The 13642-nt window shown below is 55.8% G+C and overlaps 1 protein-coding gene across 6 annotated transcripts in view; it reads right to left on the bottom strand.

Annotated features, from left to right (window-relative positions):
• The window catches only part of NTN3 (netrin 3), a 35688-nt gene that overhangs the window by 5969 nt on the left and 16077 nt on the right, over positions 1-13642 (bottom strand). For all 6 annotated transcript variants that reach the window (XM_039732583.1, XM_039732582.1, XM_039732579.1 and 3 more), the window contains 3 exons: positions 9174-9362; positions 3358-3507; positions 2351-2404 (listed from right to left, as the gene is read on the bottom strand). In XM_039732583.1, the coding sequence (XP_039588517.1) occupies positions 2351-2404; positions 3358-3507; positions 9174-9362 (393 nt within the window). The remainder of the gene's footprint in view (positions 1-2350; positions 2405-3357; positions 3508-9173; positions 9363-13642) is intronic.

Genomic DNA, 13642 nt, shown 5'->3' with positions numbered 1-13642 from the left:
CAGATCCAGGCAGGGCTGCTCCTCACTGTCCTGAAAACATCCTCTCTTTTCCAGAGCCTCCAGGGGCAGAGCTGTGAGGGCTCAGCAGTGCCCATAGGTGCTGGGTGGGGTGCCAGACTGTGCAGAGCTCCCCGGCTCTGCACCACTCCCTGGGGTCCACGTGTGCTAAGCCAGCACTGCCCTGTAGGGAGCTACAGGTTCCTCCTTGTGCATCTCCCCCCTCCATCCCCATCCACACACTTTACTCCTGCCAGAGGAACACAGAATCATTAAGGCTGGAAAAGGCCTCCAAGACCTTCGAGTCCAACCTTGAACCAAATGCCACCAAGCCCACTAAACCACATTGCAAAGGGACACATCTACTTGCTTTTTGAACACTTTCAGGGATGGTGACTCCACCACTGCCCTGGGCAGCCTGGTTCATTGCCTGACAACCTTTGCTGGAAAGAAATTTTCCCTGATGTCCAACCTGAATCCCCCCTGGCACAACTTGAGGCTGTTACCTCTTGTTCTATGACTTGTTCCCTGGGAGCAGAGCCTGACCTCCCCCTGGCTGCCCCCTCCTGTCAGAGAGTTGTAGAGACAGAAGAGGTCCCCCTGTGCCTCCTTTCTCCAACCTGTGCCTCTCCATCTCCTTCAGCTATTCCTCATCTGACTCATGCTCCAGACTCTTCCCAAGCTCCTTTCCCTTCTCTAGACATGCTCTAGCCCCTCAGTGTCTGCCTTGTTGTGAGGGGCCAAAAATTCCATCTCTTCAACACAGCTCATTTCTGGCTCTGCTGCAGCCGGCAAGATCATGCAATGGGCTGCAGCAGCCATCCTAGAAAATGTTCCCACAGGGCTGGAGAGCACATCCCAGGCACACACCAGCCTGGGAAGAGGCTGCTGGCATTTTCCACTGCCAAGGCAAGGTGGTCACGGCAAGGAGACCCAGGGAGATGGATACAAACAGAGCACTGGCTCTCCAAGAAAGGAGAAGGCTTTCTTGAGATAGATGTAACCCAAACAGGGCATAGGGAAGTTGCTCATTAAATATGGGTGTGGGGAGCTGGAGGGGCCCCTGCTATCTTCACAGGAGCATGTGCCATGGGATGAAGAGGAGGATTGTTTGGGATGTCTATTTCAACACAGTGGAATGCAGGGGAAGACCAGGCTCTTGGGGACAGCAGGAAGAGGGGTGGCCCAAGGAGGGAAGGGGTTGCTTCTTTCCCAGCTTTTCCCCCTCCACCTGGCTTGAAATCCCTACAGGTGATAGACCTGGTATGGCTGGGAACAGCCACACTGCAGTGCTGAGGGGACTGCACAAGGAAGAGGAGGGGAGGGAGGAAAGCCTTGCTACAGCCCTCTCTGGAGGGCTCAGCATGGATCCAGGGGCTGGCACAGCACTGCCTGGTGCCACTGGGATCTGCCATGACACAGTGGGAGCTCAGGGCACTTGGGTGGGACCTTGGTCCCTGGCCAGGCTGGAAGAAGGACCCTAATCCATCAGCACAGGGAGCACCCATATACCCAGCAGTGCCTGGCCCCAGCCAAGCCTGTGCAGGAGAAGTGAACCTGCAGCTTGGTCTGAGATGCCAACCTTCCTACTCCAGACTGGGGAACCAGGGCAGCTCTTGAGGAGCTCTGAGGACCATGGCAGCAACGCCTCCCTAGCCTGTGCTAGGCCTGCACTCTGTCACCTCCCTCTGGGTGACCACAGCAGTGACACTGGTCCCTCCATGGTCCAATTAACCATGATCCCATCACCCTGTGCAGCCAGGACAAGCAGCTCACACCCAGACCCTTCTCTACTCCAGACCTGGATGACGTGAGCACCGTGTCACTCACGTCCCAGGGGAGACCTGGCAGCCTGTGCCCAGCACAGGGGCCCCAGAGCCGGCCTGAGACCAACCAGAACCCCCACGCCCCAGCACCTCCCAGAGAGCTGGGGTCTTGCAGAGGCCAAGGACACTCAGGAGAAACCTCTTGCACTGGCCCTGATAAAAGGAGGTTAAGCAAAGCCAGCCCCAAGCACCCACTGGTGCCATATGCCACAATCCCTGCCTTAACCTGCCAAGGGATGGCAAGGCCCCAGTGGACTGCATGCCTGCTCTTCTCCTTGGAGGTGATGGAGGAAGCTTTTCCTGAAAAAGTCCATCAATCTTAGTCAGTTCCTCTCCAGAAATACACAAGATTTTAAATCTCGGTCACGTCTTTCACCAAAAATTTTTACCATTAATTTTTTGCCAAATGGTTTGGTAGAGCTCAGCCCTCCCCTGTGCTGTGCCAGGCAGAGGGAAGGTGGGATCTGCCCCCAGGTCTCTGGGTAGGGCTGAGGCCATGGACTTGGCCAGGGACATGCAGCACTTACCTGCAGGTGCCTCTGTGCTGGTGACCAGGGAGGTGGGGTTGATGGCAGGAATCTCTGGAAAAGAAAGGGAGAGGTATCTTAAGGTTGAGACCCCCAGCCCTGGGGGTGACAACTGGGCAAAAGCCCTCTGAAAATGGGCCACAAGGAGATTTTGCTGGTCACAAATGAGAGATGATGGGAGAAATTTAACCTGACCATTGCAGACCATTGAATAGACCTGGAAATGCACAAACTGAGCTCAGTAAATTGGGCCAGGCTGCAATTCTGCAATCCCCAAGGGCCCGAAGCAGCTGTGTGGGGATGTGTGCTCCAGGGATGGATGCTTCCCGGGTGCTCAGCTCATCTGAACTGAGTCTGGACATGAGATGGGTGTTTGGCTGATCTCAGCACGCCTCAGGCTGCCCAGCACAGAGATAAATGTTGGAAAAGATAACACTTGCTCAGGACTCTTGGCAGAAAAACCTGGGCGAATTTCTTTCCTAAACTCAAATTTGGGGAGGAACAGAGAGAGGAGCCAAGGAGCCAGCTCCACCAGTCACCTGCACTGCCGCTGCTCCAGCAGCCCAGCAAAAGCTGCAGGGTGGGAGGTTGTTCCTCTGCCACTTGGGTCAAATTCAAAAACCCACTGTGACAATAAACACAGTTTTATGCTGACCACAGGCTCTGGCCTTGCCCCAGAAGAGACCGTACTCAGGGCTCAGCTGGGTGAGGAGGGCACGTGCTGTACCAAGGATGGGACCCAGCAGAGCTGTTTCAGCCACCTGGAAGCACTGACCCAAGGGGTCATCCAGAGCCTCCTGTGCTGGGGCAGGTGAAGCCCAGGTCACCCCAAAAAGTGATCAGAGCGCCCTACTTGAGCACTTTCTGGAGAGCATCCAAAAGGACAGACAGCCTCTTGTCTGAGCCTCCCACCCATCACAAACCATCCAAGGTGAGTGGGGGACCAAGAGGCATCCGCTAGTGCCTGTGGGGATCCCTGAGTGCAGAGCAAGGCGTGGGGCACTCACTGATGCAGGGGGCCACTGGCGAGCGGCTCTGCTGGTAGCCCTTGGCGCAGCGGTTGCAGGTGAGGCCGGTGACGCCGTCCTTGCACGGGCACTGCCCCGTGGTCTGGTTGCAGGTCTTGCCGGCCGCACCGACTGGGTGGCAGTCGCATGCTGGGTGGGAGAGAGAGAAATGTGTCAGAGGGGAGGCACAACACAAACCCCAACTAGACCCAAGGTGCAGTCCCAGAGCGGTGAAGAGGAGGGGGGCCCTTCCAGAACACCACTGGAAATCAGCTGCTGGGGCTGGCACAGCACAGACCCAGCTGGACCCATAGGTCTGGACCAACCGTGGCCCCACATGTGCTGTGAGCAGCACAGGCAGGAGGGCGAGTGAACAAAGCAGTTGGCCAGGGCAGGCCTTAATGACAGGGATGCTCAGGAGGAACACCTGGAGCCTCTGCAATTCCCACAGGTGCCTGCAGCCACCAGCTCTCCTTTAAGATCTTCCCCCACCTCAACTCCAGGAAGATGTTCCTTTGCAGCAGTAAAAACCATTTTCTCCACTCGCTCCCCTACCTCTGAGCTTTTCAGTCCATGGAGCTAAACCAGCACTAGGTTTTTACACAAACCACAAACCTTGTCTTGGTTTTAGAATGCAGCAGGTTTTCTCAATGTTTCCCAAGCTCATAAGCCTCAATGCCCCTCCTGACTCCTGGAGACCCTGCACAAAGGATGACACCACACCTTTCTACCACAGTCTCTCTAGGGACAAACCACACCTGAAGTGGGTGAAAGCTGTCTTTGTTCTCAGAAGAATACTCCATCACATCACATCACACTGGATGATGGACCCACTGAGGGGTGTCTGCGTGGAGGGATGTGGGAAGGAGATGCTTGCTCAGAGGAAGACCTTCCCATCTGCTTGCCTGGAGCTGTGCTGGCAATGAGCTGGAGGAGGTTATCTTGGCCTCCATCAGTGTAAGAGTTGAACGTGATTTCAAAGCAAAACAAAAACATCTCCCCCACCCGCCCCCACAGCCCCCTGATGTTACTGTTTCCCTAATTTTCACCAGATGGGACTGGTGGGAGCACCATGGCACTTGAGCCCCTCTCCTGCACAGCTAGAAACCAGAGCGAGCAGCCTCTAATGGGGACCAGATGCTCCATCCTTATCAGATCTTGGCTAGGACTAGAAGCGGACATCTTTCTGACAGGGATATTTTGGGGGCTCAGCTGTGATAACAAATGGCAGCGAGCAAGGGAGTCTTGGCATGACACAGGGCTGTTGGAAACACAGGGCCTTTCTTGGGCCCCAGTGGTCTGTTCCTGGTGTAAAGTTTATGGACAGACATAAATCTCAGCCCAGTCAGGATCCAGTTCATCTAAGCTGGTCTCTCTGCATGCGGTGGAAGGCACATTTCAGTGACTCCGGATGTTTTACCCAGATTGGTAAGTAAGGCAGCTTTGCTCATCTTAAGTGCACAACCCATCAGTGTTATCGGGGTATGAGCTTGGTCTCTTCCAGACCAATCCCTGCCCACTTGCCCTACCATAGTGGGATTTCCCAGTCCCACAAAAATAACTGTTCCCTCCAGTTCCCATGGGATGAGCATCCCAGGCAAGAGAGCTTCCCCTAACGGGTCCCGCATTGCAGCGCAGTCCATCCAGGCACTGCGGCTTTAGCGTCGCCGTCCCTCCTCATCCCGACATAACCGTGGAGGGGGCTGGCTCAGGGAGCCCATCCCAGCCCCAGAGAAGGCAGGCCTGGGGGCACGGTGCAGCTCTGCACTGCTGCCCACACACCGAGCCCTGCTGCTCCCAGCCTCTGGCTGCCAGGATCTGGCCCACGGAGCTTGAATGGTGGATTAAGTCACTAGCTTGGAGCTTAACTCATCAAGCTGTGCTTGCCAGAAAGCATGTCTTGCACCTCATTTTGAGGGTATTTTTGCATCTTGAGGCTTAGCTGCTACTGCTTCACCAGTTTTCATTGGAGAAAGACTCACGGTTTACAGCTTTGTTTAAATTACTGGGATTAATGCACAGCCATCCTTTATTTGACTTTTCAATTAGCACCATTGAATTAATCCTGAAGGTTGCTCTGCCTTTTCCATCCTCCCAGCTTTTCCATCCCACAGGGTCCAGCAGTGATGCTGGCAGTGGAGGGAAGCACTCCTTGCTCACTGGCCAGTAGCTGAGGGCTCTGCTCAGTTCGACACAACCTGTATCTGGTATTTCTGTTCCTATTTCAAGGATGCTGCATCCCAGCAGAGGCAAACCATGGTTGAAGAATTATTTAGTAACACATGCTGGGGTTTCTTTAAATAAGATGTAGTAGTTCCTGGCCTCTGGGTTAGTAATTTGCCTCCTGAATATTAACTGAGGCATCTGCAGCCTGGTCTAGTGGAAGGTGTCCCTGCCCATGGCAGAGGATTGGAAGCAGATGATCCACAAGGTCCCTTCCAACCCAAACCAGTCTGTGTTTCTATGAGCATCTGCCTTCATTGCGATGCTCAGCCTCTAGCCTGGGCCAGCGCTGTGGTAGGTGCAAAAGCCTTTGTTCAAATCCACAGCACACTGTTCCCATCCACCTGCTCCATGCCTGCTCTAAACATCCACTGAGAGGATCCTTGCTTTGCCTTTTTCCTGAGAGTAAATACCTGAGCTGCAGGTATGGGACACATCTTTGGAAAAAACAAGTCCAAATTATAGAGTCACACCTTTATTTATATGCCTCTCTGGAAGCACCAGCTCCATTGCCAGCACCTGGGACCTTGCTCCTCCTCTGAGGAGCTCCCAATCCCAGCAGCTCCACCTCTATATAAGGGAGGGGTGGAAATACTTTCTGCTTTACTGAAGGAGGAGCAGCCAAAGAAGCAGAAGCATCAGGGATTTTATTATTAACTCTGTTCTCCAAGGGAGAACCAGGAACTGGCTCCCCACACCCAGGGTACCCCCTTTGCTGCCAGATCCTCCTCAACATATGCACCATGGCAGGGGTCGGCCCTGTGCACATGTTCATCTGGCTCGGCTGAGCCTTGCAGCACTTCCAAACCACAGGCAAACCCTGCCAGCCCTCCGGAAGCAGCATCCCCCACCCAGCCTGGCAGAGCCCTGCCCGTGGCTTGGCACAGGGACAGAGGTTTGTCTGCGAGGGGGCACCTGTCCCACTCCTCTGCAGCCCAGGCACTGCTGGCTGCCATTTCTCCTGTGCTGCAGCATCTGCACTCAACGTACCCCATCAAATCCTGGGCATCCTGGGATGCTTTGCCCACCCTGTCCCCTCCAGAGGAGCCACCTTGGATCAGAGATACTTTCCATCATGGTAATGCTGCATAATTACTGCCCTGTGAGGGTGGTGGAGCAAGACTCACACAGACAAATGGTGAGCATATGCAGGTGGGAGCAGCCAGGCCCCCTCTGCCTCCCCCATTCCCTGCAAGGAGAAGGACTCGAGCCATAGCCAGGTAGGAAACACTGCAACCTGCAGCTGCCCTGCTCCCACAAACCATGCTATATTCAGTAATCCTCTCTGGTCCCAGCCAAACCCAGCTTGCTTTTTTAGGTTTTGGCATTTTTTCTATTATTGCTCTTTGGTAAGTACTCTCTTTCCCATCTGGAGCAGAAATGGAGCCCCTCAATGCCCAGGGAAGTGGTGCTGGGGGCCCTGGAGAGGTGAATGCCTGCATGGCATTCACTTTGCTTGGTATTGTAACAGTTTTGGGGCAAAAGTAGAAGGAGCTGGTCAGAGAATTACAGAATATCCCAAGCTAGAAGGAACCAAATATGATCACTGAATCCAACTCCTGGCCTTGCACAGACACCCCAGCATCCAAGGGCATCCTTCGCAGTGCTGTCCAAAGGTCCTGGGGAGCCTGGGCAGTGCCCAGCACCCTCTGGGGGAAGAACATTTCCTGATATCCAGCCTAACCCTCCCTAATCCAAAGAACAGCAGAAACCGTTCCTTGGAGAGGGCTGGGAGGTGAGGTGCTGCCTGCAGGAGAGGAAGGCTGAGGTGGAGGCAGCACAGCCACCCCGGTGCCTCTCAAGTGTTGGGGGAGAGCTGGGGCTGCCTGCCGGCCCTCAACACTTGAAGGAATCCTCATAGAAAAGAGAATTTTGCTGCAGCTGCCCCAGTTTGGTGGTGCTACAGCAGGAGCTGTGGCTGCTGCCATCCATCCCTGGCCTCAGCAGAGCCAGGACCCCTCCTGGGAATGGGACTCAATCTGGGATACTGTGCATAGACCACCAGGATGCATGCCTTGTCCTGCCTCCTCAGTGTCTCCCCTTTGCCACACTGAGGATGCTGGGCCCTGGCACAGCTTGGGTCCTGGCTGACACCTGACACAATCTTCATCAATGGTGTGGTGCCAGGGGCTGCCATGCCCACAGCCATAACTGTGGCATGGCTTGGCCAAGGCCACAGGGTGGAAACACCTTGTGTCCCTGGGAACACGGGCTGTGAGGGGGACATGTCAAGTCAGCTGCTTGGGTTGTTGAAAATTATTAGCTCGGTTTGCTAATGAGCTGGCTGCAGGTAGGGCTCCTCCTGCAGTGCCCTCTCAGCCCTGCTCCCACTGTGACACTGCACAAGCATGGGAAGTTTCTCCCTTCACTCCATCTTCTCAAGCATTCCTGGCAGTAGCAAGGATGAGAAGAGGCACTGGCACAGACCAGGCAATGGAGGGATTTCCTTTATTATATCCCAGCCTGAATGAGCCAGACCTCCAACAGCACTATACACCCGACAGAGGAACCCCAAAAGTCAAATCCTTCAATTTGGGTCCATGCCAACAATGTTAGTGGTCCAAAACGAGCTCCAGTAATTCCTGAAGGCCCTACATAAGCACATGAGCACCGTGTTCTTGCAGCAGTGAAGGGGCCCAGTGCCCACATGGCTGCAGAATGCATTGGAGAGAGATCTGAGAGGGACACTGTGCTCCCTTCCAGGAGGGACTCACAATGAATGACAGAAAAACAGGGATCAGGGATGAATTCTCAGCCTCTGAACAGCCATGGCTGATTTCCTGCCCATCTGATGTTCCAGTCTGGATCTCAACAGTCCTTGGGGACAGGCAGGGTGTTTTCTTATCTCAAATTCTTTGGTGAAACTATTGTTTTGAAAAGGCTCCATTGACAGGTTGAGTAGGGAGAAAGAAGAGGAACCAGACAGGCTTGGCCAGGAGTTAAGAGGAGGGAGAGGAGAGGTACAGGTCCCATGATGTTTGGCATAGGCTAGGGACCTTGAGAGGTCAAGCTGAAGTTTGATGGCTTGGAGCCAGTGTGGCTCCTGGCCAGCTCAAGGCGAGTCACCAGGAGCCACGGTGCTCAGCATCTCCCCAAAAACAGATCCCAAGAGCCATCCCACAGCTGAAAAACACAACGTGGGGTCCAGCCCCACAGCCCACCTGGAAGATGTGACTTTCACCCTCATCCCCAGCCCTCCAGAGCAGGGTACCCATGCTGCAAGCATGTCTATATCCCAGACAACATCCATTTCAGAGACAGATTTCCAGCATATTTAGTCATGTCTGCTTCAGCACCTCCCCACCTCTCTCCAAACACTGACCAGTGGAGATAGTAACTGCAAACACACCAGAACCCTCCCAGGCAATCTGCTTTCTCCCTTCCTCCAATCCTCCTCCACCCTGAGCTGATGCTGGGCTGAAAGTGCAGTCCCTGTCTGGTGCCCTTGGGGTGGTAGAGGAGATCATGGTGGCGGTGGCTGGAGCTGACCTGCAGCTGCCAAAGTGAGCAGGAGATCCCAAGGATGGGAAGGGAGAGCAAGGAGACCGAGAGAGATTCTGTGGCCTGCCTGCCCCCACGGAGCCGCAGCTTACCCTTGCAGGCTTTGCGGTCGGTGATGGCCTTGCTGAGGTCGCGGTAGAAGCCCTCCTTGCAGTAGTGGCAGTGCCTGCCCGCCGTGTTGTGCCGGCAGTTGAGGCACACGCCGCCGCTCTTGCGCCCCGACAGCTTGAACAGCTCCATGTTGAAGCGGCAGCGCCGCGCGTGCAGGTTGCAGTTGCAGGCTGCGAGGGAAGGGGAGAGCATGAGGGCTGAAGGTGCAATTCAGGACCCTCTGGGTGGGCTGGAGCTGCCCTGGTGTCCCCCACTGGGATGGACACAGCACAGGCTGTCCCAGTGTGCCATCCCAATGGGCAGCACCCACCACCCTGTGGGGCCGGTGCCATGAGGTCAGGGCAGAGGAGGAAGGACACGTGTAGGAACTGGCACCACTCAGCAAGTGTGGGATGGAGGGCTGCAGCTAGGGGGTTTGGCAGTGCCAGCTGGGCACTTGCAGCCCCATGGTCCTCTCTGCCCCTTCCCTGGCAGCTGGCTCTGGTGACAGAGCCCACCCAGCCTTCCAGCAGGACCACCCACCTCATGCCAGGCTGTGTGACAGCCCTCCCCTGCAACCGAGCCCTCAACTCTTTACATTTATGGCTCTATCTTGTGTGCCTGAGCCACACACACAGAGAAACCCACACAGCAACCCCCGTGCGCTCACATCCCTGTGTGTGCATGCACAAACATGCACGGGCGCACGTGCACACAAACATACCCATGAACATATGTGCACACAGACATGCACCAAAATACCCCCAGAGCTGTACACGTGCCCACAGGCAGCACACACAGATGTGCACAGAAACATCTGCACACCCTTACATGTGCACGAAGAAATTAGCCCCAGGAAGCACACAGCCCTCCTGGCCGAGTCCATGTGTGTGAGATAAAAAGGCAAAGCACTGCCTATTCCAACTTAACACTCTTGCAAAAAGATAATGGGAACAAGATTTCCTTTGGCAAAACGTGGCGCCCTGCTCCCCCAGCCCTGGCCCCCTCCCCGTGCTGGTAAATTGAGGCTGGGTGAGAGCTTTTCCAGGCGTACTGTGAAATTCATTAACGTGTTGGCCCAGCTTTAACTGCCTGGGCCTGGCCTGTGTGAAGTTGCCTCCCCGCAGCCAGCGGAGCTTCACCCGCACAGATCAAACACCGCCCTGCCTGCCCCACGCTCCGGCCATGGGCACGCTGCAGGGAGAAACCCAAACCCCAGCCATAAAAAAGAGTTTTTTGGAGGCTTGAGTTGAGCAGAAGGTTAGTGCCAGCACACTCAAACCTCAGCTGCCCCCAGAGCTCCCCTGAGTTATGAGATTAGTGAGAAATCACATGGCAGGCATCAAAATAACACCCAGTGTGGCTCTAGTGCTTGTTCCTTTGGAGCTATTTATTTTTCCCTGGTGACAGTGAAAAATAGGGATTTTTAAGGCAAATTCTGGGTTGTGGTGTGTGGAGGAAAAGCAGCAAATATTGCCCAAGGTCCCAGGTAGCACAAGATGCTGTTGAACTGGGGATGTTGACATTCAAATAGGCTTTGCCAGGGCTGGAAGAGACACAGTGAAGTATCCTGACAGCCAGGGTGCTCTTGAGGTCTCCAGATAATGTGACAGGGACAAGACAAGGTGGCTTTTGCTACAGAACTGTGGCAGAGGAGCAACTTTTGGGAGGAGAGGGGCCTTGTTTTCCCCTTGCAGCACTGAAAGGCTGAGAGGTCATCCCAAAAGGCCTCTTGGAATGCCCCCAGCACCCTCTGGGGAACAGAAAGGCTGGCAGCCCAGAGGGGAGGTGAGGGGCAGTGGAGGAGAACTGTTGGGTAAATGATTCGCTGCCCTCAGCACAGGTCCCTCTCTGCCTCCTGTTTAATTGGTGACAGAGTAACTGGCAGGGCCTTCTCCTGGCACGTCCTGATCTACCCCAGGACCACCTTTCCCTCGGAACATGCTGCAGACCCCCTGATCATCCCAAGAGCTGGGTTTGGGGAAGAACCCTGCCCTGGTAGGCCAGCAGTATCCCCTCTCCTTCAGGCACTGGTGCTGCCTGCTCTGGGCCAGTGTTAGCAGCTGCCAAGCCAGGATTCCAGAGCCAGCTGGGGAACTGGCTGGGCTGGGCCACCCTGGCTTGGGTGGCTGTCCCCACTCAGGGACAGGGTCACACCAGCACGTATGGCAATCCCCTCACCCCCTGGCGCAGTCATCCGGAGCTAATCGGGGCAGACAGGTCCCCCTCTTACCCAGCTAAATACTCTCACTGTTCCTCAGTACTGAGGCAGTTGTAAGCTCTGTCTGTCTCCTGTTAATCACTAATTAAAGGCTTGAATGTTCCCTGCTGTTTGGGGTATTAATAAGAATTTAATTGCACAGTTTGGGGCTAATTACCTGGTAGCTTGCTTCCGCCCTTGTACAGTATGCCCAATTAAACAATCATATGATCAATTAAACAATCACAAGATCTAATAGTTTGCAATAATAGACTAATTAAATGTCGACACCTTGCAATGGAGCAATCTTTTGTCTCCCTTTTGATGGTGTTTGAACCCCTTCCCAGGCCCTGGCCACCCCAAAACCTCTCCTCCTCCTCCAGGCTGCTGCAGATGCAGGAGCCTGCAATGACAGCACGAGGGGCTTTGGTACACAGAGCCTGGCACGGGACAGGCAGCGCCATGCACCGAGGCACACGTGGGACAGGCAGTGGAGCCCGCAGGGCAGGAGCAAGGCTCACCGCCCCTACAAGTTCCCTGGGAATAATTAGGGAAGGCAGCCGGATCAGCGAAACCCTAGACGGGCTGCTGCTGCCAACCCGCAGCAGATTTGAGCTACGCCCCTGCTTTGGCTGGAGGAGAGCCTGGCTGGGACACGGGGCAGGATGAGGCTGCACCTCTCGGTTCCATGGCAGCCGAGACCAGAACAGCCCCTTTCCTCTCATTCACACTGTCCCTCCATCCTGGAGAAGGTGCTGGGGGAGAAGGGCTCACTCTGCTCCTGCCAGGAAGCAGCAGAAGCCCCAAGAGGCTGCGAGGGACACGGCTGAGGCACTCCAGCCCCATCCCAGGAGGAGCAGGACTCAGGATGGTCAGACAAGTGTAAATCTCCTCTGCCGGGGGCTGCCTTCCCCTGCACTCCAGGGAAGCGGAGCGGGCGGGGTGGGCAGACACGGGGGACAGGGGCATGCTGTCCGCTTGCCCACCTCCCAGAGCCAGGCGCCTTCCCCCTGCTCTCCCCAGGAAAGGACCGTGGCTGGTGCTCCTGGGAACTCAGTGGTTTCCAGTGCGTCTGCTGGGGAGCAGGTGCAGAGAACCCTGTCAGGGGAACTCCCAGTGCAAGGGAAAATGTACAGGAAGGGGCACAGGGCACAAGGGAATTACATGTGATCCTCCAAATCCCACCACCGCTCCGGGGATTGGTGTTTTCAGGCAGCGACATCCCGGGTGGAACACCACATCCCCCCCGAGCAGCCCGCGAGGTTTTCCCAGGAGAGCGCCGCCCCCTCCCCGCCGAGGCCCCGGATCAAAGCGAGCCCCGGGCATTATCCTGGTGCTCCGGGGAGTGCTCCTGCCGCGGCGGCCACAAAGGGAACAAGGGCTCCCGCATCACCAGCGAGTGCATCAATTACTTCCAGTGACTGCTCGTGCTAATCCGCTTCCCCTCCTTCCCCGGGCCGGGTGTTTGGGGGCCGGGCTGCCCCCAGCAGCCCGTGGGTGCGGGCTGAAACCGGCAGCAGTGGTGGGGAGGCGGAGGTGTGAGTCTGCAGAGTCCCCAAGACTCTGGCAATCCTGCTCCTGCCAGCCCCTCTGCTGGGATTATCGTTCACACAGCCTGCCCCAGGCTAAAAGCTGGGGGGATGCATTGGTGGGGACACGTCCCTCCTCCCTGCCCTGGCCACACAGAGCATGCCCATACCGGCAGGGCAAGCTCCCTGCGGGACATGCAGCCCCTGTGGTGTGTCAGGAGAGCCCCTGTGCCTGCGGGCCGATGGTCTCCAGCCAGCAGGCACGAGGCCGTGCACTGCGCGCACAAAGCTGGCACGGTGCCCTCTTGCCAAGCCAGCAGCTTGGCAAATCCACTGTCACTGTCCTGGCTGCAACAGTCCCAAACCTCCCTGCTTGCCAAACTCATGCTGACCCCCTCAACACTGCAGCACAGTGATGTCCCCACAAACACTACAGTCACCCTACGGCAGCCGTGCTGGGGCTGTGCCCTGTGCCAGTGCTCAGAGCTCAGGTAGTACCTGCCCGTTTCACCTGTTCATTTCCCAGAGACACAAATTCTAATGAAACAACAAATGTTTATGCTCACCTCCAGCTGAATGGATGCATGTCCCAGCATCGTGCCATGCTGTAGGACATCAGTTTGTCCCTGTGCTGGAGCAGGCTCCCGTGCACTGGACTGAGAAAAACCCCCATGCAGAGTGCTGGGGAGCACAGAGCCAAGAGCTGACACATCCCAACATGACCTGAAGCTGTACCAGCCCC

The sequence above is a fragment of the Passer montanus genome, unplaced genomic scaffold (genome assembly GCF_014805655.1).
Source record: "Passer montanus isolate IOZ18808 unplaced genomic scaffold, ASM1480565v1 scaffold8, whole genome shotgun sequence".
Lineage (NCBI taxonomy): Eukaryota > Metazoa > Chordata > Aves > Passeriformes > Passeridae > Passer > Passer montanus.
This window is presented reverse-complemented; position numbering and strand designations above follow the sequence as displayed.